The 27,847-nt window shown below is 41.0% G+C and overlaps 1 protein-coding gene across 1 annotated transcript in view; it reads right to left on the bottom strand.

Moving 5' to 3' along the window:
• DOCK8 (dedicator of cytokinesis 8) overlaps positions 1-27,847 on the bottom strand; it is a 138,434-nt gene that overhangs the window by 90,033 nt on the left and 20,554 nt on the right. The window contains exons 3-10 of the mRNA XM_084629548.1: positions 22,585-22,760; positions 17,098-17,169; positions 8,306-8,429; positions 6,394-6,606; positions 5,228-5,313; positions 3,319-3,385; positions 2,460-2,609; positions 1,667-1,747 (exon numbers count right to left, since the gene is read on the bottom strand). Of these exons, the coding sequence (XP_084485674.1) occupies positions 1,667-1,747; positions 2,460-2,609; positions 3,319-3,385; positions 5,228-5,313; positions 6,394-6,606; positions 8,306-8,429; positions 17,098-17,169; positions 22,585-22,760 (969 nt within the window). The remainder of the gene's footprint in view (positions 1-1,666; positions 1,748-2,459; positions 2,610-3,318; positions 3,386-5,227; positions 5,314-6,393; positions 6,607-8,305; positions 8,430-17,097; positions 17,170-22,584; positions 22,761-27,847) is intronic.

The raw sequence follows: 27,847 nt of genomic DNA, 5'->3' as shown, positions 1-27,847 counted from the left end.
TACTGAAGTCAAGGGGAGTCCATATCATTGTACGAGGCACATATTATACAAGGTCAGCTCGAGTACATGCAACTGCAAAGACGGTTTCTCTCTTTCTGGATGAAATTCATCTTTGTGAAGAGAGCCACCTAAAGGCTTAGACATCACTTAAGTCAACTTACATCCTCAAAAATGGGACTTACGTGTTGCATAGGCCTTTTACTGACCCTCTGCACAGGGGTGAGCTTCCTCCTCTGTCTCTGAAGAGCTCACTACCATGGTAACTGGGAGGTAGTGTGGTGCAGGCAACTCACATCACATACAGTAGGTTACTGGACTGTAGTCAGATTACAACTGCTTTCATGTGGCCACTGACCAGGTCCAAATTTGAACTAGTGACCAGAAGTACAAGATAAAGTCCCCCCATAAAGCCGAGTAAATAGTACCCATTATATAAAGAGTCAGTAATTATATATTTACAGTTGAGTGTATAATATGCATTCTTGATATTCACCATAACAAGTCAATAGATGTCATTGTTATATATATTCTGAACAGTTTCATCATAATTATAACTGCTCTTTGTCTGAAATTGACGTTCGAAGGCTACGCCAGCTAGGGGCGTGATCCCCTGCTCATGTACACCTACTCATGCTCGCTTTCATTGAGCTAGTGTGAGTATACCTAGCAGCGTAGCTGCAGGAGAACGGGTCGTGGCAGGGGGGCACAGCTTGGCTATGCTGGGTACATATCCACCAATTTCAGGCCATGTCTCTGCTGTCCCTACCCCGGCTACTGCAGCTATGCTCTGACAGCAGAACCTCAGTGCTCCAAACACCTCAGGAATGGAGGTTGTTCGTAACTCTGAACAAAACATTATGGTTGCTCTTTCAAAAGTTTACAACTGAACATTGACTTAATACAGCTTTGAAACTGTACTATGCAGAAGAAAAATGCTGCTTTGAACCATCTTAATTTAAATGAAACAAGCACAGAAACAGTTCCCTTGCCTTGCCAATTTTTTTTTAAACTTTCCCTTTATTTTTTTAGTAGTTTACATTTAACACATTACTGTACTGTATGTGCTTCTTTTTTTGGTCTTGGCTGACGACTGATTACTTACTTCTGGTTCCAAATGAGGTGTGTGGCTGACTGGTCCGTTTGTAACTCTGAAGTTCTACTATATTTCTATTCATGCTAACTCAGTGAGAGCTAGCACAAATATTTGCACCCCTACTCACAGAGCAGACATAACCTAATGGTGAGATACCTTTAGAAATCCAGGAAACATTATCATTCCCCTTCTGAGAGGTAAATAATGATTAACTGAACCAGTAAAGAGACATCTGATGAGATGGTGCCTAACTGCCCACATATACAAATCGATGATTTACACACACAAATCAGTGGTTTGTGTCCACACATGGTGCAAATATTTGTGCCAGCCAAACTTTGAAAATTCAGCCCCTGGTTGTTTAACATTGCTCAAAAAACTTTCCAGTTATTGATTTCAGAAGAAGCAAACAATAAAAACATACATCATCTTCTTACGATTTTTTTAGCCATTCACATGAACCAGGATTCCATTAATTGTTTTGCAGATTCTAATTGCAATATCAATTCTCCTTATGTCACCCCCGCCCCCCAGTTTGTTAGAATTTAACAGTCTTGACAGTATCATACTTACCTTTCCACCCTCACTTTCTTTTAGAACCATGTAGGGTTCGGCACAGTCTCCAATTTCTCCTTGCTGGAGGACTTTTTCAATCTATCACAATATAGTAAAAGCATGAAAGCCATAAAAGGAAAACATATATGAAGAAAAATACAATCTTTTGCTTTTGCTTCTCTGTAAGTATGAAAGAGCTGGGCTATTTCACAAGGTTAGCCCAGTACTAATACTATTAATAAATTAAACAAATACATAATATAAAATGCCTGTGATTTTCTCTGTGGAATAATCCATCATAGTAATTCTCCCAGCTCCAATTCAGTGCTTAATAAGGAAGCAAAAAGAGTGTCACTGTATGTGTACTGAACCAGGGAAAAGCTAGTGTATCCTAAATGAAAAAAACAGCTCATACCAACCTCATCTGAGAGTTGAAAAAATACATAAACACACCAAATCAACACTAACTGGTAATTCACTGAAAGCACTAACTGTAATTCAAAATCAAATGGCTTATTTCGCTTTGTTCTTAAATTTCTCTTGGACAGTGGCACAGAAAGCTATTAACATTTATGGGAGCAGTACACTGAGCAGCAATATAACTGTCAGTTGGTGTGACAGAGATGTCAATAGATTCCTACTCCTGTGATACCAGTGTTATCAGAAGATCTCTAAACAACTAAGCAACAAGAAATTCTTGTTGGTTATTACTACCCTCTCTGAAAACTTCATCTTCACGAACCCAAACCATAGCTATAGTCAGAAAACATGAATTAGAAACCAACAGAATGATACAGCCATTGCTACATACCTTTACTACTAGGTAGATATCAGAAGACGGGTAAGTGATAGAAAATACTGCAGATCTTGCCTGACTAGATGAGTCAATGCAGAGGGTGTGAGATCGTAAGAATCCTTTGAACTGTTCTGAATTCAGGTCACAATGAAAATTTTCAGAGATCTTTAAAACCACAAAAACCAAAATTCCCATATAGTTATTTGTTATAATCCATTGCAAAGCAAAAGTGTATCAAAGGATAAAACATGAGAACATAAGAAGATAAGATACAAAAAGAGTTAAAAAAGCAGTAGCCAGAACTGCAAAATCAATATGGAAATGCAAGTTTGTACGCATGTAAAATTCCTGTTGATTTAAATGGATACAGGATTAGACCATTATTCCACAAAGTGCTGAGCACCCCTAAGCTTAATGGGCCCAGTGAAGTTGAGACCACTCAGCACCTCACAGCAGACTCAATATATTTCAGGACTTGGTCCTTAATTTTTCACAGTGAAACCAGTTTTGCAAAGAGGGGTTCTGTAAAGAGGAGATCATAAATAGCCACAGAACACATTTTTGTGCAACGTGCTCCATGTAAATTGAAGATCATCTGCTGCAAGCATTTCATACACGTGAATTCCAGATGAACAAGCACAACAGCAGATTTTTACCATACTTCCTATAAACCAGGGTAAATTGCCCAGTTTTGGCAACATACCATAAATTGTAACTTCAAAAGACAAGTCACAAAAGAATAATATGAAGTACAGAGCCAAATGTCCCAGCATTTTCAAATTTCAATGAAATTCAGCTGAAAAAAGAACAGACTGTTATTAGCCAGTACATTATTAATGTTTTGTTATTGTCCTTCCCTCTGCTCTGCCCTTACCTTTTTCCTTTCTTTTACATCATAGAGGGCTATGCATGCAAACAATGGTTCTATTTCTATATCAAATCTGTTGAGGAGAGAGACACAGAACATTAATACTTCATTCTTGTGACTGTGCTTATTGAAAAGTAAAGGCTCTATTTTAGCTGCTGGTTTCTTTATGAGGAAAGGAGAGACGGGCATGAGACACAAAGTTTTGATCCAGATCCCAGCTCTCCCAAACTTTGGGAGATCTGTGGGTCTGGGATTTTTTTAACCTTTAGAAAGACAAGGTACCTGGTTCTCTTGTCTGTTAAATCTGCTTTGCACTCAGATGGCATTTTCTGCCTGGTGAAGGATTCCTCCAGTGTGGGAGACTCCTCCTTCAGTGGCACATTGATTCCTAACCCACCCCAACTCCCAGCCTCTGGTGTAAGGCTGGAAGAAAGGGGGCATGGGCAGAGCATTCCTACACCCTGATGATCCCTGACTGCCACAACAGCTTTGGGGGCTGTTGGCAGCTGGACAGTTTACAGTGACTTTGAGGTTGCTGTCAACTAAGCATGCAGGACCGATTCTTGTTGGTCTGATGTTGTGGGAAGATGTGATTAAGTTGCATTTTCACCTAGGCTAATTAATCCCTATGGATATTAGTCACATCTCTGAAGATCTGGTTCATCTTCAAATAAGAGGGTCTGGGATGACGCAATCATGATTCTTGCCATGCTGAAATGGCATTTGGCAGGACTTTCACATTCACTATTTCTTGAAATTAACAATCATTTCTGAAGTAATGTCCTCTAGTAATATGTAGATGCACACACAGATGACTTGCAGAGGAGCAGGAGAGAAATTGCTATCTGCTTGTACTTTCTCATGTTTTCAGAAAAACAATCATAGCCATGAATAACAAAAATTAGCACATTCCTGGCACAGATTGCTTCCCTATTTAAAAAAATCCAATAACACACACACACAAAGACCAATGAGTTTGCTCTTATTACATAGTTTGGGTGGTTTTTCCTCGCATTGTCTCCTTGACAGTCTGAACATTTCTTTAACCACAGATGGACAATTTTTTTACAAGTATCAGCCTAAGAAAGAACAAGGAATCCAAATGGACCTTTGACATTAAAGATGTCTTATAATGGGTGCTGGTGAAATATATTCCAACTGATATACAATGTGACAGGGCCAGGCCAGATGGCTATAGAAGAGTAATAGAAGGCAGATATATTAGCCCCAGGCTAAGTAGATCCCTTTTCCCTGGGTATGGTAACAGGGAAGGTTCCAGAACAATCAGGAACCTTCTGGAGACAATTAAGACAGGCTGATTAGAACACCTGCAGCCAATCAAGAACCTGCTAGAATCAATTAAGGCAGGCTAATCAGGGCACCTGGGTTTTTAAAAAAGGAGCTCACTTCAGTTTGTGGTGTGCGTATGAGGAGCTGGGAGCAAGAGGCACTAGGAGCTGAGAGGGAGAACGCGGACTGTTAGAGGACTGAGGTGTACAAGCATTATCAGACACCAGGAGGAAGGTCCTATGGTGAGGATAAAGAAGGGGTTGGGAGGAGGCCATGGGGAAGTAGCCCAGGGAGTTGTAGCTGTCGCACAGCTGTTCCAGGAGGCACTCTAGACAGCTGCATTCCACAGGGCCCCGGGCTGGAACCCGGAGTAGAGGGCGGGCCCAGGTTCCCCCCAAATCCTCCCAACTCCTGGTCAGACACAGGAGTCGTCGACCTGGACTGTGGGTTCAGAAAAACGGCCAAGCTGAGGGCTGCCGTGAAGCTCCAAGGCGAGCAAATCCACCAATAAGCGCAAGACCCACCAAGGTAGAGCAGGAACTTTGTCACCACAAGTTTTCTACACCACAAAAGAATAAGCATGTGATGGTCACATGAATCCTGAGAGAAACAGAAAGACACTTACTTCAGTGTCTGCAGCTTCACCAAAATCCTGTTGCCCAGATGTTCCTTTGGGCAGTCAGGAACTGGTCGTATCTCCACTGCATCCTCCTATTATTAACCACATTATTAGGCACTTATTAATTACATATGGAACCCTTACTCAGTGTAACCAGACAATTACTATAAACAAACTGATTGCAATGTATTGCCTTAATTGAAGAGTGTTCCCCCTCACAAGGAGAAAAGTAAAAGCTGACATTTAATTTGGGGCTGGAACCCACTTCTATTCTGTGTTTGTACAGTGTCTAGTAAAATGGGGTCAAAAATAATAAATTTAAACAGATTTGGACTTTTGACCACAATGCCTGTATTTTCCACACAAACCATTTAAAATAAACGGGGCCACATGGTCGCATTCCCACCCTGATCCTAGCACAAAACACATCCAAACATCCTCTTCCATGGCTGTAAGAGAGTTGAAGACATTATCGTCACTGCAAAATAAGATGTGATTTTCAAATCAGGAGAGCTATCTCGATGCAAAATCCTAATGGAGACAAGGCACAAGTAGTTTTTAACCTAGATGAAGCTAATCAAGGTTGATACCTTTTTGCTCTGAAGACACAACCTAATCTTCAGTGGACTTTTTTTTAAACCTCCTGTTCACTGTTCACCTATTAATGGGAGGTACCTAACACATCTGTAAAGGGCTAGAGTGGACGCTCCCCACACATTTGTGCCCCTAGAGTAAAGAATGTTTGTAGCCTTCTACACTGAGGTGAATTTCACTGGTCCTTAATGCTTCAGCTGGTATCACACGTACCCTATCCCATGTGGAAGTTAAGGGATGGGTGAATCAAATTTTGATTTAATTAATATGCTAAATACAGCCAAATATTTACTTACAGTCAGACCCCAACAGCCGTATACAAAATGTCGTCCGAATCTCAGCCCATAGCTCATCCCTAGGGAAAGTGCCCCCTCTGAAGAAGGAGCAGACACTGTAACTGTGTAGCCAGAGAGGCCTGTGGAGCTTCCTTGGATCAGCAGACGGAGAGGCCATTACCTTCTGCAGGGGGCTCTCATTCCCATATTTATTAGTGTCAGAAGAAACTAATACACTTTTTAAGATTTTCTATCTAAAAATGTGAGACTCAAACGCACACGTTGAAAGTTCTCAGAGCTCACCTCGTCCGTGGCTGGGTAGAGGGCAAAGAGCTCGGCATGCCTATTGGCTCGCCGTGCTTCTTCGTTCTGCCTTTCAAAGTCCTCCACACTAACATGCTGCAGCAGATTTTCCAGCCGTGGATCGGGCTGCAGGGTGCGAGGATTAAAGTCACACGATGTCAGGGTGGTTTGTCCGGTCTCATCACAGAGTACATTTAAGGGCCTGGGATCTGCCTGTTGGAGAGAGACACAAGACTGAAATCTCTAACAAAAAAGGATAACTTGGACACTGGAGCAACTCAGAGCTTGTTTTTACTTGGGGTTATCCTCTTTCAAATATTTCCTCAAACTCACCCATGCTGCTAGGCCTATATCACATTTGGTGATAGGTAGGCAGACAGCGTGCTATCCATGGCTGATGACATGACTTGGTCCTCTCTGTTTCCTTGTACTCTGCACTTGCTGTCTCTCATAATTGGCTTAGATTATAAACTCTTTGGGGAAGGGGCAGTGATTTTGTTATGTGTTTGTACAGTGCCGAACACAACAGGGCCTCAATTCTTGACGGGGACCTCTAGGTGCTACCACAAATAATAGATAATAATACATTAAAGTTACTTCGTAAAATTGATCTATTATGCATTACTGAAGACTTTTAGACCACTTTGTATCCTTTAGATTTCTTTGCACTGTGGCTGGGAGTTACAGTGTGAGATTGGAGCTATACCGGGTATGGTGACACTAGTACTCATGAGCTGGCACTACTGTTTAAAGGACCCCAAGTAAAAACTCCTGTTGTGTAGTTGGGTTTGCCGCTAGAGTTGGGATAGTGGTGAAGAAGCCAGGCTGCGTGCCTCTTCTTCTCCAGTCCTGCTTCTGGAGGGGAGTTGGGAGGATTGGGCCATGAGTTACCTTCCTCATTGGTCCCAAAGTTCAAGAGAGGGGGTAATGGGATAGGAGTTGCCTCAGTCCTCAGTCCCACTGCTAGGAATGGAGGGGAAGATCCAGCTGCAGTTTACCTCTCCCTCCAGTCCCACTCAAAAGTTTGGAAGTGTGAGGGAAGTCAGCTCATGAGTTGCTGAGACTATATTGGACCCAAAAGACTAGTGATCTAGGCAGTTCCTTGTTTAACTTGACTCTGTGCTCAAGAAGGATGACAGGATGGTAAAAAATGGTGGAAGACAGTTCTCTGTGCTCACTTTTGAAAACAGAAAGGAATCAGGTAATTGCACAGGTGAGAACAACAACAGTAATATGGTTTGTATTCCATAACTTCAACTACACCGGTCCAGATTTATCCCAGGTCAATGTCAGCGGCTGCTCAGGACCTTGGCGGAAGCCACCTCTGCAACATAATGTCTCCAAGGAGGGGGGCAACTAAAGAACTAAATCCTTCCCTTCTCCATCACCCTAGCTGGAGGCCAGCCCAGTCCAAAATGTGACAGTGTTGGCTGTGCATTGAGTGCCGTCAAGGGAAACAGAGAAGCAGTACATGTCATCCTCCTCCACCCGCGGGGCCTGCTTGTATTGAAGACAGTGGCAAAACTTCTACTGTTTTCAGTGGTGCAAGATCAAGCTCCAAAGCTGCATGTGTATGCATACACTGGGGCTGAAAACTCGAGGGGACACTGGCAGATGCAACACTGCCTGCCCTCTATTGAGGTCAACACCCCTGGAGGTGCAGTGGGCCAGGCTGGTGCCCAGAAGTGTCTTTGCTCATTAATGCTATGAGCCTGCCTTAACATACTTGCACTCTAGCAGTGGTTACAGAACTTCGCCTTGAAGGCACACATGCATAAATAATGTGCATGTCAGCGTTATACTGCAAAACATAATCAAAGCATAACATAAAAATAACTGTATGATTAGGGAGCCTCCTTTAAAGGAAGGCAGGATATTTGAGAATCTAATTTAAATAGACGAAGCACAATACCTGATAGCTGGCATCATTGCAATCCAATGTTTCCGATTCGAACGTTTGTTTTTGAAGGGTCTTATGAAAATCCTTTCGAGATCCCTTTTTTTTAAAGGTGCAAGTTTCTGAATTTCCTTGGTTTCTTTAAATAACACAAGCCGGCCAGTCAGGATGGCGGGAGAGTTAATGAAAATAAAATAAACAAAGTAAGCAAATAAAAAAGGTTCCATGTGAAGTATTATTGCACAAGGAGGGCAGTGTGGCACTGTTTTAATGGGCTAAAGAATGCAATGTTTATTTGGGGTACCACTCTGTTTGCAGGCTCTTTTCATAATACAGTATTTTTTAAAAGGATCATTCGTTTATATCACAATTTGCGGAGAAAGGAGCGCCGCAACTCAACTCTTACACAGTGCAGTTAACAGAAGAGCTTGATGTGGGCACAGTTCCTACGACTGGCTCCTCAAAGGCTCCAGCTCCTACAGGGATTGATTTGTCCAGAGTCCTGATTAGGAACATTTGCATTCTAGCTGGTACCCTGCTGGTGCAGTTACATTACAGGGAACACACTAGAAACTGGTCTCTTCTGAACTGCTGTTATGGTACCTCAGCTTCAATTTGCCGCGCCAGAAGACACATCTAAGGCTAACCAGCACAAGTAGCCAGCACTCCTTAGCCTCTTCAAACTGTGCACTTGTACAGTGTAAACAATAAAATGCAATACAGACTAAAGAATATTAATAGATTCCATTTCAAAATACAGGCTGTCTGTTAAACAGGGTAGCAAATGTACCGTTAACTCTGATTTTTGAAAAGCCAGATAAAAGCAGAGAGGAAAAATACCTAGCATGTGGTAGTACCTCCAATAACCAAAAAATAATTTCATAAACTGTGATTATTTAGTATTAAAACCATCAAAACTTGGCATGGAAGAAAAGTCTGTATAAGAAATCCTATCTGTAAATTTTATCAACAAAATATGACTTTAATGACCATAATGGTCAAGTGCAGAAGAGGCAAAACAAAGAAATGTATTAGTGGATGTGTTGGAATGTGTACTTTAAATAAGAAACCACTACTAGGTGTCAAGCAGATCCTAGGATACAGCATGTGCTGACATAATCCATACTACAGTATAGTAGAGTGCAATCATTTGTAAATCCAGCAAACCCCAATGACAAGAGTGTTTTACAGTAAAGATTCCAACATGACATCTCACAATAGTGACAAGGCAGCGGTTCAGCGTATTATTATAGAAGACTGCAGTATCCTCAGGGCCATACGGGTAGTATTTTGGGTGACCAGATGACAAGAACAAAATATTGGGACACGTGGAGGGGAGGGGGCAGCCACAGGCTCACCTCCCCTCCTCCCTCCCCCCCCAAAACCGGCTCTAGGTTTTTTGCCATCCCAAGCAAAAAAAAAGCAGGAGTGCTGCCGAAGTAAAATATCAGGACAAATGGCGTCCCGACCGTACATCGGTCGGGATGCGGGACAAACAACTAATTATGAGACAGTCCCAATTTTATCAGGACATCTGGTCACCCTAGTAGTATTGGATGCAGCCCACATAACACATCGTGGGCTGATATGCGGCCCACAATCGTAACTAGGTTGAGTACCACTGGCGTAGATGTTTACATTAGTTTAAGTTAGGTACTCTATAAGCAGCTGAGGTGTGTGACATGCCACTTATAATGCATGCTGTTGGAATTCATACAATTTTATCTAGGTTCTTCTGCCATGATCATCACTGTAGTGACAAAAGTACAGCTGGGAGTGAGCCTCCCAGCCTGGACAGACAGACCTGTGCTAGTGGGGCTTGTGCTAGCATGCTAAAAATAGCTGTGTGGACATTGTGGCACCAGCCCAATCCTGCCCTGTCCCCTGAGCCCAAGCTCAGATGGCCGTGTGTCTCCAAGCTCTCTCGTTACTGGAACCCTGTGTGCTGCAAATTGATATGGCAAATGCAGTTACGGGAATGGTCTTGCGTACTGACCTTTACAAGGCACATTTAGTACTATTTTGGGGTTTAAATCAGACCATTAGGTCTGCTTGATCTAACCTAGTATTTTTGTCTTGGTTTCATCTGCATAGCCCACATTAAAATTTATAGGAATCATGAGTTACAGTCCCACACATCTCAATGAAAATATTATTCTAACTGCCTCAACAAGGTTAAGATATGCCATAGAAATGAATTCAGGACTTACAATGACATTGCTGAAATGATGGCACCTCTTGTTATTTTATTTTTAAAAGCTATCTCACAGGTGTGAGAACCAGCATGCATGCCAGATCTAGGACAGTGTGTTGTCTTGCAGTAAATAATACGGAAGCTGGAACTGTGCTTAGTTTAATGATGGACTGAAAATCATAGAATACCACGGTTGGAAGAGGTATTCCTCAGGAGGTCATCTAGTCCAGCCCCCTGCTCAAAGCAGGATGAATCCCCAATTTTTGCCCCAGATCCCAAATGGCCCCCTCAAGGATTGAACTCACAACCCGGGGTTTAGCAGGCCAAAGCTCAAACCACTGAGCTATCCCTCCCCCCTCACTGAGCTATCCCTCCCCCAAAATGGCCGCACACTCATAAAGAAGTCCATGACCAAAATCCAAGAGACCTCTTCAGTTCACAACAGTTCACAAGTTCCATAGCACAACTCTACTACATTGTATTGGTTGGTCTGTTTGATTTTAAAAGTACAATTTATTCAAATAGTTATTATACATTACAATTCCCCTTTAATTCTGAAGGGGTATTTAGTAACTTTCAGAGCGGTAAGAATGAGATCTTTATTGAGGATACTGAGAGGCCAATATTCCTTGCTGAAAGACCTGCACTGAGGAGCAGCCTGGCCCCAGCATGCACAGCAAACTGGGTACCTCGTGAGTCCTGACCCTCTTCCTCCAGCGCCACTCATTAGCCTACAAAGATGATCTCTCAATACTATGCATAGATAAATGTGTTGGTCCTAACACACATGCTGCTTTGTTTGTTTGTGATTGTTTTAAATGGAGCTCCCTTACATTTTATTTAATGTAGCACACCCAATGCATTCTGTGTTTGATATGGTAAAAGACATGCACAGTCTCATTTACCCTCAACTTGCTCACTCAGTGGCCTTTTGGTGTGGAAAACAAGCAGAAATGTCTAACAATGGCATTGCTGGCATACTGCAAACTAACTGTCAGAAAGGAACAGTAAGGACTACTGCTCTCCCAGATTCACTTCCCAGATTAAATATCACAATCTTGACAAGCAAAAGGATCTCTGGGTGAAGTGCATACAAAGAGGTAGGATGGAAGGCAAAAGGGAGCATAAAATGATGAAGTGCTGCAGATCGGAAGAGTAAAACCACAGGAAGTTTGAACCCTAACTCTGCGGGCAACAAGTTCCATAGCACAACTCCATATTGTGAGGAAGGCTGCTGTGGTGCTATTTATTCCCTGCTGCTGCTGGCAATTGAGCCAAATACTACGGCAATGTCATGGCTTAACATTGTTCAAGAGAGAAATTAGGAATAAGGAAGTAGATATCATGAAACAGGCTTAGTGATTTAAACAGAAATGCAATGAGTTCAGAGCTCTGTTGAATAATTTTAACAGTAAAGTCTTCTACATTCAGCATGATATTCATCAGGTATCCAAGTGACATTTTAAGTGCCATATCAGGAATGCATACATTTTGATATGTTCCGTACTAACATTTTATAGCCAGTCTCCTTCTCTCAGTTAAAATATTCTGATTTGCTCAGCTTCCTTTCCATAACCTTTCCAAAGCAACAGCTAAGCACCTTAATGCCTTGATGCCTTGCATAAGTGATAATAAGTAATTATGGATCAGGAAGACACTTTTTTTGCCCTTATATTTGGAGAGTAACTGAATTATATGCACCAATGTGTTTGAATTATAATTGTTTACCCGTTCACTGAGAATGTAAAATGAAGTCATAAAAGAGAAGGCACCATTCCTTGACATCCCTGCTCTCCTTGAGTGTGACCTTATTCTAGAATTGCCTTAATCACCCAGGAGGAAAGACAGGAACTCTAAGCTGTTTTATTTTAAAGTCCCTAACATTCAAAAAGAGGTTTTATTGTTCCTGGAGGTAAAGCAAGAAACCACCTAAACCTCAGCAAACAGTTTTAATTATTCAAGTGCTTAACTTTCTTGTCAACCACTGAACATACCAGAAATTACTTTTTTTCCTCCTGCTTCTCCAAAAATTTTCATGGAAAATACTCACTTTGAAAAGTTTTTCTAATACCACCACATGACGGCAGTTAACATTGACAAAGCGACAAGCCCTGTTTTCAGTGAACAGCCCAAACTACTGGCCTAGAAGAAGACACTCCCGCTCTAAGAAGTAAAAGCAGAGCCTTCCCAACTGCTACAGCAGCCTCTGGGCTGAACAGCGCCCCCAGCCATCATCACACTCCCAGTCAATGACAGCAGTTATGGATCTACCAGCTATCCAGTCACGGATGGTGGCCAGGATTCAATAACATGCAAGAAACCTCCAGTGGACAATTATAGAAAAACTTGCAGTGGGAAGCGTCAGAAATAAGTGGTTGTCTTATGTCCTGAAGAATGAGGGTCGTACATTACAAAACAATTATTCTGCCTAATGGAACTTGGGATACTACCCCTATAAATGTCTAACCCTTTTTTGGAGTTTTGTAGTGTTTCAATGAAGACCCTCTAAGCCAATAGGAGAGAGTTCTCCCATCGGCTTAGTTACTGAGAGGTGGTAGCTATGTCAATGGGAGTATCCGCCGGTCAATGTAGTGCTGTCTACACCAGGGGTTAGGTCAGTATAACTATGTTATGTCAGGGGTGTGGATTTTTACACCCCTGAGTGATGCAGTTATACTCAGATAGGTCTGTAGTGCAGACCAGAGCAACTCCATTTTTCCTCCCTGATTGAATCCTGATCTGACAATTTCTGCTGCCTATTCTACATCTCTTTCTCTTCTTGAACCCCCACTCCACCCTCTTGTCTCTCTCCACAGGAACTTTCCAATTTGTTTTTAGGTGAAAGTTGACAAATGACATCAGCTTCCTCATTAATCCACATCTCTGAAGGGTGTTTTTCTGCCACGCCTCTATCTGCTCCCTAGATCTTCTGACCTTCTTCCATTCCTTTCAGCTGTACACCACCACTCCCTGCAGCTTCCAGTTGAGAGGAAAAGTGGGTGTGCAGAGGGCTCCTCAGTCCTCCATTTCAGCAGTTCTCAAACTGTGGGTTGGGACCCCAAAGTGGGTCACAATCCCATTTTAAGGGGTCACCAGAGCTGGCATTAGACTTACTGGGGTCTGGGGCTGGAGCCGAAGCCCAGGCCCCACCGCCTGGGGCGAAAGCCAAAGTCTGAGCCCCACGACCTGTGGCCAAAGTTCAAGGGCTTCAGTCCTGGGCAGTGGGGCTCAAGTTACAAGCCTTCCCACCTGGGTTTGAAGCCCATGGACTTTGGCTTTGGTCCCCCCTGCCTGGGGCAGCATGGCTCGGGTGGGCTCAAGTTTTGGTCCCTCCTCCTGGTGTCATGCAGTAATTTTTGTTGTCAGAAGGGGGTCGCAGTGCAATGAAGTTTGAGAACCCCTGCTCTATTTATTGGCCCCAAGGAACTGTGGTTGGCCAGGCACAAATTAGAGCAGCCTTTGAGTAGCATACATCTCAACTCATTCTCAGCTCAGTATTGAGGCAACCATGTACCCATGTATATATACATATTATATATATTCAGCAGAAATATATACACATGCAAAATACTTTTGTACATCTGAGGATTTCAAAGCACTTAATAAATATTAAGTAAGCCTTATAATGCCCTTCCAAATGGAGTATTATTACTATCTTTTTACAGATTGACCAATGCATAGTTTAAATAACCTATTCAAGGTCACAGCAAGATAGTAGCAAAATCAGGAACAGAACAGAACCTATATTCCCTGGCTCCCAATTCTTACTTTGATTCCTCAAATATTTTGATGCAACTGTTCACAAAAAACACGTGTGCATAATTCCCTTTACCCGGATGACCAAGATAGTAAAACATACCATAAGCCTGAGTATGCGTGTGTATAGGAAACAGTATTTGTGTGACTTCATTTACATCTATATGTACATAATTCATCAGAGCATTTTGTAATATTCTGTATATGCTGTTGTCTGTCTCTATTATTTTACTGCTTACTACATTTGTGTACACAGACAAATTTTACAAGGTAGTCCCTTTATAGATTAAATGAGGCATAAACTTGCAGGGCACTTACCAAAAAAGAATTTGTAAAGGGAGTCACAGTTAGAGAGCATCCATGCTCTGTGTAGTGTAGATATTCAGAGTGAAATGCACTGCTAGCTTATCATTAGTGACTCTAGGGTTGCCAGGTGTCCGGTTTTTGACCAGAACGCCCAGTTGAAAAGGGACCCTGGCAGCTCCAGTCAGCACTGCTGACCAGGTCGTTAAAAGTCCGGTTGGCGCTGCAGGCAGGCTCCCTGCCTGGCTCCGCGCAACTCCCGGAAAGCTGTCAGCATGTCCCTCTGGGACATGTCTCTCGACTGTGCTGGGAGCCCCTTGCGGGCTTGCTGTCAACGTGGGGAGTCCCTTCAGGCACACTGTCAGTGCTGCCCTAACTCTAACCCTGCCCTTAATTTCCTGCAACTGTGAAAATTCAGATCAATAAAAATTCGGGGGCGGGGGGATGCTTAAAACCTGTAGTTTTATGCAACTGAGAAAATTCAAACCCATAAACGTAATTTTAAAATGCTGGAAAATAAAAAAAAAATTGAAATTACAAAAAAAAAAAAATGGAATTCAGCCAAGCCTAACCATATGATCTGATTAATTTATCAATTGCCAAAAAGGGAGTTGCTAACAAACAATGCACTTCAGCCTGGATACCCACAGAATCCCTTTAACGTTTTTTAAAATACTCCTCAAAATAGCTAATGGAAGCTGAAGCATTTAGCAACTCTCAAGCCCTTGCTAATGGGGCTCTTAACAGGTACGTCACTGACTCTGCACCTTGAATTACACTGACCAATATAAACTGAGGGAATAGCTTTGCAACTGCTCAAAGTATTATCTGAAACAAGGTAGCTGACTCTGACAGTATGCTAACAATCATATGACTACAGTCAATTCTCATGGGAGAGACAGTGACACAGAACTCATGCTTAGGCTACTGGCGTTGTGTTTCTCTTTCAAGTCTCCAGTGGAAATCAGTTTATCTCAAAATTCTAAGTAGAGGTTAAAGAAATGACACTCTCAGCACAATTTCAATCCACATTTTGCTTCCACTTGTTTTGATAATATCAAATAAGTTAAAGTACAAAACAGTTCACTAACCACTTTATTGCTGAAGGAGGTAAATCCAGCAAACCTACTTGACTAATACTACTCTTGAACGAACTGCGCTTGGTATGTCCTGATGATTATTGGACACACTCCACAAGAAACTGTTTCCAGTGCATAGGCATGTTCTGGCAGCAGTGGAAGTCTACCCATAAATGATATTTCTGGCTTTGACATTCAATCTGTTATCTGACAAGAGATTCTGAAATAATCTTTGAAACCTGGCTCTCTGTCGAAACCGACAAAGGTGACAGAGCTTTATAAATTAAACCAGCAGGACAGATTTAATTCTTTCTCCATCTCTCCGCAAATCTTCAGAGACACAGGTTCAATAGCATTTAAAACGTTTTAAAAATACAGACTCTAAAAAGCTCTATTGCCTACAAAAGCCTTTAAACTAAGGGTATGGCACCATGGCAATCACAGAATTTGATTGCAGCTCATGTAGACGTACCTGGACAGTCTAGCTAGCTCACATACCAGAGCAGTGAAGCTGTGACAGCACCAGCTTCCAAACAGGCTGTACAAGCATGGCGGGAACCCTGGTAATTACTTGGGCAGCTAGTAAACATTAAAGCCATGCCCTTGCAGCTTGACTGCTCCAGTCCAGTACCCAATCAGCTACATGTTTAGATATCTCCACACGAGTTGCAATCAGAGCCTGTGATTAGCTGTCTTATATAAACACTTAAGTTTGTGTTTATACCTTTGAACTCAATGGAAATACACATTTTTACTTCCTTATCCCATCTTATTTATAATGATAAAAATGACATTTATCTAGAGATCTTTACCCTGACAGATCCCAAAGCACTTCACAAACTTAAATAACATGTAAACTCTGAACAGGGATTCCCTTCATCCACCAGTGAATTACAAATATCCTGGGGATGACACAGAAAAACGGTCTAACAGCACACAGCAACACCACATACAGTTTAGGACAGGAAATGAAGAGTACCTTATCATATTTAGAAGGAAGACAGAATTTAAGTAGAGAGAATGTTATTAGTCAGTTTGGGATTTGGTCAGGATTTTGTGAATGGTGCCATGGGAATTTTAATGACCACAAGTGATCAGGACCTCCGTTTCACATCTCCTCCCAAAAGTGGAGTATGCGAATCTATTTAAATAGAGTCACATGGCTATTGTGTAGCAATTAAAAATGAGTAGTATAAAAATACACTATTGATATTGCACAGAAATCATTCATCACTTAATATGAAATACTTCCCTCTGGATTTATTGTTCTTCTATCAAAAAATGAAGCAACAGCAAGAATTTTTAACTATAGTGCATCTGCCCAAACAAAACAAAACAATTTAAAAATCGCACTGAAAATGCACTATTACCTTCAGCTATTCAAAATTCTCTTTTGTGGGATTAGTTATAACAACACATATTATGTTAAAATACAGAAAGGTATTTGCTGTTTTATTTGCAAATATGTAACTTACTTTCGATTCACAATCAGCCACTCCCGAATATATGTCTGAACACAATCCCTGACATGTGGATCCAATTCAACACTGTGAAAGATAATAAAAAATACATGTTAATACTTTAAAAACATTGTCATGTCTGAGAAGTGGAAGATTGATCTGTACTACATGCGTTATCTTGCTGGAATATTTGCTACTGTTCTGGTTTTAACAGAATTAACTACTTACCACTCAAGGTAGCTCACGAATACAAGACTAATGCAACATTTTATGGCAACCATAAAATACTGCAAAACAAAAGAAAGTGTCCAGGCATGAACGCAAGGTCTCAGACAGGATCATAGTCAGAGCAGCGAGCCCCTCCTGTCCCTCATGCCACTGCAGCTCCATGGCTATTTTTAGCAGGTTAGCTCGATTAGCACTAATGCAGGTATGTCTCCTTACGCCGAAAATTACACGTTACACCTCCAGTGAAAACATACCCTAAATTAGCAAACAATAAATTTCCTGTAACTGGTACAGCATTTTTTGTTGTTTGGTTTTGATTTTGTAGTGTAGGTAAGATCCTTTCAATTGGTTTGGCTGGTGATCTGTCCTCCCTGCTCTCTCTACAGGACACCTCAGAGTGTACTGCCTCATGTGCTACTGTGTGTGCGTGTTCTCCAGGCCCTCTACCTCTTGCTCAGGCACTGGGGGACAGCTATGAAGATTTTCTCAAGGTACAGATACTACCATGGTAGATGTGAACATCCAAACATGGCTGGGGTTATGTTAAAAGCCGCTGTGTGCACATAAATCCACAATGGCTGTTGAAGCTGGTTAGCTGAACTTGTCTCAAGCTAGTTACTATTGTCCCTGTACTGGAGACAGGGTCTATAAGGACTTTACCCAGCATGAATCTATACATTCTTCCAGTGAAAAGAGAACACTGCTACTCTTCACTAACACTGGGGCCTACTATCTAAAACAAGTAAAATAAAAATGGTTTTTTTATTTTGCTACAGAATGAAACAGAGTAATATTTTTAATCATCTATCTAAGCAGGAGCTCCAAACATCAGAGTGTTAATGGCTTCTAATCTGTCCCAGAAAAAAAGAGTTTATTATTATAAGTCACCACAATCTTTATGTTATTATATGAATTATTTTATATAAAATGATTTTTAAACAAAAAGCACCCTCTGTGCAAAATTTTATTGACTATTCCAGGATTTATATGATGGAAGAAGCACTGGAAGTATTCTTTGACACATTTTTAAGCACTCTTTTTCATGTAATTCATTATGTGCTGCAAAACTAGATATTTCTTTCTCCATGTGAAAACCAAAAGGAAGGAAAAATTATCCACAATGAGGGGAAAAATAGGAAGAAAATACTTATATTTAAGTTCATGATTACTAAATGTAGAGCAACTGCATAAGAAAATGTTTAACTTGGATCAATCATATGTGATTTTGAGCACATGGTCTACATTTTAAAAGATGGCTTGGCTGAGTGATTTCTAACGAAGTAACAAACAAGGCCAAATACTACTCTTGAGCCATATCCATAGAACTTCCACTGACACGAACAGCAGCTGTGCACTTGGATCAAAAGCAGCATATGGCCCTTTATGCTTGGATTTAATTGCCATCTCGATGTATAATACTAGGAGATCATACAAAATCTATGTTAAATAATTAGCGTGGATATGACTTAACCCAACAAAAGCAGATGAGGTTGAAAATCCATCCTTAGCTTGCCCAAGTCTGACTATTATTGAAGGTACTGCTGTAGAACATTTAAGAGTTCTCTCATGATTTGTGGGCACTTATACATACCAGGACAATTCTGATCTTAGGGACACCTATGCAACTCCAGATTTTTTCCATTTTTTGACAGGAGTTGCACAAGTTTAAATGAGGACAGAATTTGACCCATGGGGTCAGATTCTCAGTTGTGTTCTGGCCCCTTTGAACTTCCTGAGCGGTGCACAAGGCCAGAAAGCAACTAGATCTCCCCCGCTGTAAAATTTCTGGAATAAACTAAACATAGAATTTCTTCCACAATTGAATTTTTGTGCTTTTCACTCAGGCACAACACAATGAACTGGTTTTGCATTGTTAGCTTTCTGTGAAACAGGGGAGATCTGTAGTGGAACGTTGCCGACTTCAAATTTAACTAGATGTGACTGCTTGCACACCAAAATTCAACTGGTATGGTTCCATCTGTCTGTCACACACTTGTATTTATAGTGAAACAACCCAACATTATACCAATTTGCAGAAGAACAGTTTTGCACACCTATTCCAACTCATAATTAGAGTTGACCCATGACACAGTTAGCTTTTGACTCTTCTAAAACCTGTTAAAAAAATTCTCCAAGGCATCATTTTTTCTAGTTCAAAACACTCTACTGCTCATAGTTTTAGTCTTTCTCTCTAGCTGTCTTAGGTATTTCCAAGATGCCCATCATCTGTATGGGAGTACCACTAACAATATTTAGTACTTATTCAATATTTAATCTGATTCAAAGCCCATTAAAGTCAATGGAAAGACTCCTGATGGTTTCATTGGGTATCAGTTCAGGTCCATTGTGCTTTACATGGTTAAAGTTATTTCCAGAGATTACCAAATTTACCCTCACAAAACACCTGTGTGGTAGATAGCTATGTAAATATTATTATCCCCATGTTACTGACAGTGAAAATGAAAGAGGGGGGCTTAGTGACTTGCCCAAGGTCACATAGCAAGTCAGTGGCCGAGCAAGAAACAGAACCCAGTTCTATGCTTAGTCCATGGTGCTTCATCCCTATATGACCACAAATGCCACCCACTCCCAACAAGTGGAGGAACTTGATGGCAGCAGCAAAGGGGGACAGCCCCAGGAACAAAGGAGGAAGACACTTGCTGAGGGCACCAGGTACCTCCCCACTCCTTTGGAGTCTCTGGCACACATTGGTCGGTTGAGAGGAAAGGGATTCTGATTGGCCTGCATCTCCCAGCTCCAGGATTGAATCTGGAGCACGGAACACACGGTGCCTGATTCCAGCAGTTTAAAGTTCATCCCTATATGACCACAAGGTGCTCAGAGACGCAGACAGATTAACGAATGCCAAGCCACTCAGATGCCCAGCTGCAGCTGTTCTTTTGGTCTGTTCTTCTTTTGTCTCTCTAATCAATTTGGTTGTGATCAAATAGTTTAGACACCAACAAAGAAATTGTGTTTTTTCTAAATTTCACATTTAGATTCTTAATACACCTTAACAACAAAAGCAAGCTACATTAAGAATTAACGGTGTGCCCTTTCCTATACACCCTCCATTAGACTTAAAAGAAATAGAATGGAAGTGTGTGTACTGCTTCATTTTTTTTTTAACTGTGGTCATTATCGGCCCTTTAGAAGAAAACTGGATCTCTTTTGTTTATCTCTGAATCTGAAATATCGGAAAGGAGAGGAGCAGAGATGGGCCCAACTAGAACTCTGAATCCAAACATGCCCTGAACTTTGGGGCTGGTTTTGATCCAGATTCAAAACACAAAAAGGGCCAATTTTACCTATAAGAAAGAGAAATTAAGCTCTGGCCCTTTCCTTCCCCCATGGTCTACACTCATTGTTGCTGTCTTTTTGAAGGAGAACCCACAGACCTCAACACCCTTACAGGCTGTATAGGGGACTACCAGCTGCACTTTCCCACACTGCCTTTTGCAGGGGATGGCTGCCAGGTAACCCCTGCCGCGACTTGTCCTGGAGCTGCCAACAATTCCTATCAAGCCAGCATGGAATAAGCTCCTTCTTAGAACTGTTCTTGGATTTTTTTAAAACATCAGCAATTATGACTGTCCCCACACAGCCGAGCCCTATGTCACACATGGGCCAGCCAGGATACAATCTGCTCCCTCACAATTCTAGCAAGTGGCATTATTAGATCTCCCTCGAGTCCTTGCATAGTTGCTAAATCCTATACATTTTGGGCAAGCACTCCGGCTCCAAAACACTTAGTCTGGCCTGAGCTTCCAGTATACCTACTGCTGCAGCAGGAATGGGACCTTTGCTACCAATGCAGCTACGCCAATGGCAGCCATCAAAATAAAATGATTTATTTTAATGACTCAGGATCAAATTCTGCACAGATTTACTGGACCAGAACCAATGTCTGCAGGGTGACCACCATTTCTGCACTGCCAGCTGGCAGCCAAGACAAAGCTATGACCAATGCTCTGTAATCCCTGGGAGACTAGGCACCACAGGCAATGCCACCCACAGAAGATTTGATTGGCAGCACCCCCATTACCGCTGATTGGTTCAGATCCACTATTGAAGCATGGAGGGCAGTCTGTACAACAAGGCAGATCCCTGGCCTGCTACTGAGACAGAGCCTGCCTTATTCCAGCTTTGGACCCAGATATACTTCTGCCTTCCCTGTCTGCAGGTACATGGTTCTGGGACCCATGGCTGAGGCATCCAGTTTCTGACCCTTGGATTTGTGTCCTGACTCCTGCTCTGACTTCTAGGACTGACTGCATGCATCCCACTTCCTGACACCTACCCGCTGTGCCACACCTGTAGGACTTGCATGATACAGACTGTAGATGAGTGTAGAATTTGTCACTAGCTGCTTGATTCTTCAGCCCTTATATGCATGTAAATACCCCCTTACTCTCAACAGGAGTAATACACACATAAGGGCTCCAGAAGGGGGCCCTAAGTCTTCTGGCTTTTTTTAGAGCAGAGCTACCCTAAATAGCTTAAACATATTTCTGCAATTCTGCTGCCACAGTGGCAGTGCTTGGCAAATTGGTACCTGATCCAAAGGCACTGGAAAAATTCCCCTGGATTTTAGTGGACTATTGTTCAGACCCTTGGAGTGATTGCCCCAAAAATTCTATGCGGTGGGGAGAGATCAGCAGCAGGCAGGCACGGGAGGAACACATGGACAGGAGAACAGTTCAGGGGAACAAGTTTAGGCTGAAAGTGGCTCTCACATTTAGGCTCTCGTAGAGAGCTCTAGCCTCATGCAGTGGCAGCTGCATCTGCTCAGGCAATTATGCAAGAAGTGTGTGTGCTGTAGGGGTGTGGGAGCGGAATCAGGCATTTTCTACTATGAGTTTAATTAAATAAACCAAGCTTCAAAACCACTGTTTTAAAGGGATACTGTCTTATTAAATACCTTGGTTAAAAACTCTATAACTTGTGGATCATGAGCTGGATGGTGAAGAGGCCTTGCAGTCCCATCATGTGCATTTATTGGAGAAAATTACAGTCTCAGAAACAAATCCCTCTTCCATCAATTAGATTACAATAGTCATCCATGTTGCAGAAACATTTTCATAGGCTCCCAATTCCGCAAGCTACTTACCTAACTTCAATATGTGAGCACCACTATTGAAATCAATGGGACTGTTCCTTGCTTAATGTTAGGAAAGTGAATAAGTGCCTTGCTGAATTGGAAACATATGAATCTGCACACATCCTTTTCAATACCTTTTTAATCACACACTATTCCAGATAAGCTCTCCTTACCCTTCTTCAGGCAAGGAAGGCTGCAAAGTCCTGCATTCTTTTGGAGTAAAGACAATGTCCAAATCATCTTCGGGAAAGTCACCAAGTTCTTGCACAGTTTCTGAGTCTAAGTTGTTCAGCTGTGTCATCAGGAAACCTTCAAAATCCACTGGTTCCACTGCGTCATAAAACGGAGGCTGGAGAGAATAGAAATAAATAGCTGTCTTATAGAAATGTGGGCTTTTAAAAGAAATAACTCAAGCTTATTGCCCCTACTAAACCTAGAAAGCATGTCTCTATTCCTTTATGGTGTGCAAGTAAAATTCTTCAAAGAATAAAATGGTTAGTGAAGGATCGGTCTAAAAATGGAAGGCGCAGAAGAGGAAAAAGTTAATTAATTAGAAAATAAACACAACATACTAAGTTTAGGCCCAGATCTGCAGCTCCTCTTCATTCAGAACTTTCACTGACTGGTGGAAGTGAGGGCTGGTTCAAGCACATCTGGGGCCCCCTACAGGCCCATTCAGTTGGACCACTACTCCATGTAATCATTCAGTCTCCCAGCCCAGGCTGATCATTATAGTTGTGAGAAAGGGGGCAGAAGCAGAGATAGATAGGAATGGAGAGGGGCCGATGAGGAGACCCAGAGGCAGGGTCAGGAAGCAGACAGCATGCAGGCAGCAGTCAAAGGGCACCTAACATCCTCAGTAAAAGGCAACAATATCCAGGCCACGATGGCTGAGTCCCTGAAGCAGGAGCAGAAGCTAAGGCACGTCTGAAGACCCTGACACCCAGCCCAAACAATCCAGGCCAAAATCATCAAAATGGCACACTATTTGGATTCCTGTCTGAAATACTTTGATCCTGATTGTCAGAAGTGCTGAGCACTCAACTCCAAATTAAGTCCATCGGACCTCCAATAAGATTACCATCCAAAATATAAGCACAGGGTTGTTTTCCCACCTCTCCCTAGAACAGATGACTTTTATTTTTATGATATTTTCCTACTGTCACCACAGTAAATCTTTAGAAACACCTGGAACAGCTGTCTCCATCATCAGAAACCTCAAGCATCTGCCACTTCTGCAGTATATTATGCTGCAACTTAATAAAGCCAAAGGATGTTTAGTCACGCCTAATTAGCCATTCTGAGGTGGTACATCCTCTTCAGAACAAAGTTTCAAAACATGTGAACTCTTCCAATGGCACACACTATCAACTGGCTTGTTCTTTTTACTTGCATAGTCACAACAATAGTGACTGAATTTCCTACTGCAGAATGGAAAAGAGACTATGAAACAGCATCTTAGAACAACTTCACTTAGAATGATATATAACTTTATTTTATATAAATGTACAAGTTATTGCAAATGTAGAGGGTACTGCTATTTCTTTTTCCTTACTGTGTAACTAATACAAAATAAGCTGCTTGTATGAAGACAATGAAACACTGTCCAGTCATATTCAAAGACTATTTATACCCTATTATAGGTTTCCATTATAAGTAATGAAGTGAGTTAAAAGACACAATTTAAGATAATCTATCTTTCCTTTCCCGTGAGCTCTGAGGAAACCTAAGTACAGTGTGACCCATGAAAGATAATTACAGGATTGGAATAACTAGTGTACCAATGGGAAGTCCACTGGAGTATATTTATCAAATCAGCCTGTTAAACTATCCTTGACTATCAAGAACAAGGACTCTGTCACAACAGTAGCCCAAATATTGTAAATGACTGTTTCCTGAAAGTACCAAAATAAAAAAGGGGGATAAACATAGATCACATAATTCATGCATACTGTTCTATAGCTGGGGATTATAAAAAATATTCAGCAATTAAGAAAAATAAGGCATTTGATGTTTCTTATACCATTACAACCTTTATATTCAATATTACTACAACTAACTACTCCATCTGAGATTTATTCTATTTGCATGCAAGGTTCTTTCATACAAATAAAAACTATGGACCAAATCCTGAAGTCCTTATTGAGGCAAAACTCTCAGTGAAGGTAACACATATTTCAACTGTGTACAAACTGAGTAAAATATAAGAACTTCAGATTTTGGGCCAATGGCAGGTTTTGTTTTTTGTTTGGTTTGGATTTTTTACTTGTAAGGATCTTTGGATTCAGCTTTATAAAAAGGGGTTTTCCAGCCCCCTTTATAGAAAATTCGGATATAGGTATTTTACATTTCAAAGAGCAAAATTTTTATTAATTCTTACTTTGTCCTGTTTACATCTTGTTACATATTATTCTTATCCTTCCCTTTCTACATCAGTCATGTTCCACTTTTAAGAACTTGAGGGTATTTTCAGTAGCAAGTGCTTGTATCTATAGCAAGTGTATCATGAAACTCCATGCCCAGATACATCATTTACAGAACCAGGAGGAAAAATTCCCCATATGCTGATTGTCAGAAATGTTCAGGGTACTACTCTCATTATATTTACTGTATGTGCTGCCAGTGTTATATGGACAAGTACATCTATATTGAACTCAGATCATGTATACATAGTTGGCACTGGGCATTTGACGGTGCTTTCCATGTGTGCGGAAATCCCCAACTACAGGATTGTCAGATCATATCACTGGATAGTTTGCAATTGCTCTTAAAAGACTACAGAGCTAGCTGATGCTGAAGCACCTTCAGCAAGACTGATATGGACTTGAGCTTGTCCTTTGGATTGCTATTATTGAAGTATATATCCATCTCTCCCAGTTGTCTTCTCACTACTAGCTTGTTGGGCCAATCAAGTTCTTTAAAGGGAATGATAAACCATGAACAAGTTGATTTTTGACAAAACACAAGCCACAATGCATGAAATCCTGGACCAATTGGAGCAAATAACAAAAACTTCCATTGACTTCAATGTGACCAGAATTTCACCCCATCTCTCTAGATCCTCTGTAATCAATCTCATTGCATCCACAGACTCAGTAATTTTGTCTCAGTGGGACAGTAGGAAACACAGCATCTACACATGATGCTCCATAGTCACTAAGTTCAGGCAGTCTCTGGCACTGCAGTCAAAATATCCTCAAAAATATCCTCTAAGTCCTAGAGAACTATCGCTAGTTAAAGCATTATGTAGTAATTAGGGCTGTCAATTAATTGCAGTTAACTCAAGTGATTAACTCAAAACAAATTAACTTGATTAAAAAAGTTAATCATGACTAATGGCAGTTTTAATCACACTGTTAAACAATAATAGAATTTATTATAAATATTTTAAAATTTATTGGTTTCAGTTACAACACAGAATACAAAGTGTACAGTGCTCACTTTATATTATTATTTTTGATTACCAATATTTGTATTGTAAAAAAGATAAACAAAAGAAACAGCATTTTTCACTTCACCTCAGACCATTTTTGTAGTGCAATCTCTTTATCGTGAAAGTGCGATTTACAAATGGAGAACTATTTTGTTACATAACTGCACTCAAAAACAAAACAATGTAAAAACTTTAGAGCAGGGGTTCTCAAACTGGGGGTCGGGACCCCGCAGGGGGTTATGAGGTTATTACATGGGGGGGGGGTCACGAGCTGTCAGCCTCCCCCCCAAAACCCTCTTTGCATCCAGCATTTATAATGATATTAAATATATAAAAAGTGTTTTTAATTTATAAGGGGGGGGTCACACTCAGAGGCTTACTATATGAAAGGGGTCACCAGTACAAAAGTTTGAGAACCACTGCTTTAGAGCCGACAAGTCCACTCAGTCCTACTTCTTGTTCAGACAAACAAGTCTGTTTACATTTATGGGAGATAATGCTGCCCACTGCTTATTTACAATGTCACCTGAAAGCAAGAAAAAGCACTGCATGGCACAGTTGTAGCTCATGTCACAAGGCATTTACATGCCAGATATGCTAAACATTTATATGCTCCTTCCTGCTTTGACTTGTAGATTGCACTATCTTTTGTTTATCTTTTTTTACAGTGCAAATATTTGTAATAAAAAATAACAAAGTGAGCACTGTACACTTTGTATTCTGCATTGTAACTGAAATCAATATATTTGAAAATGTAGAAAAAAATCCAAAAATATTTATAATAAATTTAATTTGTATTCTATTATTGTTAACAGTGCGATTAAAACTGGATTAGTCATGATTAATTGTTTTAATCTCACAATTAATTTTTAAATCATTTGACAGCCCTAGTAGTAAGACATATACCTGCAGATATTGTTATATAATGTTCCATAGTATTAGTTTACAAAATATTTTTAAAAATGAGGTAATTTAAATGCATATAAGTATATCTATAATCTTTTTCTTTTTGCTGAAGACATAGTGTTTTGCAAACAAAACGATGTTGCTTATTAAAATCCAGTTTTAAAATCAACCATTGTATTTACTTTCCAACATCAGACCACCCACTTTCATCAATCAAATCAATCACATTTTATTTTGGCTTCTAACTTGTCTAGTTTAGGTGGCAATAATAATCTTTATCATTTGAATTATGTGCTCTTAACTTTTGCAGTTTTGCACATTTTCTAGATAAGAATTTTAAAAGGGATGAAAGAATAAAGCTAAATAGAGATGGAACATAATAGACTAACAGAAAAAAATGCAGATTTTCAAAAGAAAGGTCATCATTGCATCTTATGATACACTGTTGTACTCTCCACCCCCCACACACAGCACACTCTATCCAATGAAGAGCAATTTAAGCATCTTACAGAAATAGCCATAAATCAGTACAGCAGACATACCTTTTTAGATGATGGATTAGAGGCATGTAAGTTGTGACAGCTCACAAAATGGCGGCTACAGGAAGTGAAATGTAATGTTACCAAATTTCCTAACAGCAGAAGCAGGTTTCTGAGAGCAAAAGAAGAAAGAAAACCCTGCCCTCACCACAGCATTTCAAACTGAGGAAGCGAGCAAAACGCTAGTGGTAAGCCCTGACACACAGGAAGTGAATGCTTACAGTATTTCCAGTTTTCTCAATCGCTGGGGCACAAATACTCTGCCTGTTCCTACTACTACTCAGAAAAGAGTCAAAATCCCATTCTGGTTTTATTTCACAGCATGAGATACTCCCAAATCTCCCCTGCTTTTGACGGGCCTTTAAAAAGATCTTGAATTTAATGGGAATACATTTCCTCTTGTTATAATAAACAGGGGCTACATTCCTCCCTGTGTGACATCCAGCAGGTTGGAGAAGATGCTGAGGGGGCTATGCAGCACCTGACTCAAGCAGAACTAGGCCAGTGACCTCCAAGCAGTGCACACCAACACACCTATTGCACCACCTTTGAAAAAGG

This window comes from Lepidochelys olivacea, assembly GCF_965140295.1.
Source record: "Lepidochelys olivacea isolate rLepOli2 genome assembly, chromosome: 5".
NCBI classification, from domain to species: domain Eukaryota; kingdom Metazoa; phylum Chordata; order Testudines; family Cheloniidae; genus Lepidochelys; species Lepidochelys olivacea.
The sequence above is the reverse complement of the archived record's forward strand: the minus strand, read 5'-3'. Positions and strand labels throughout refer to the sequence as shown.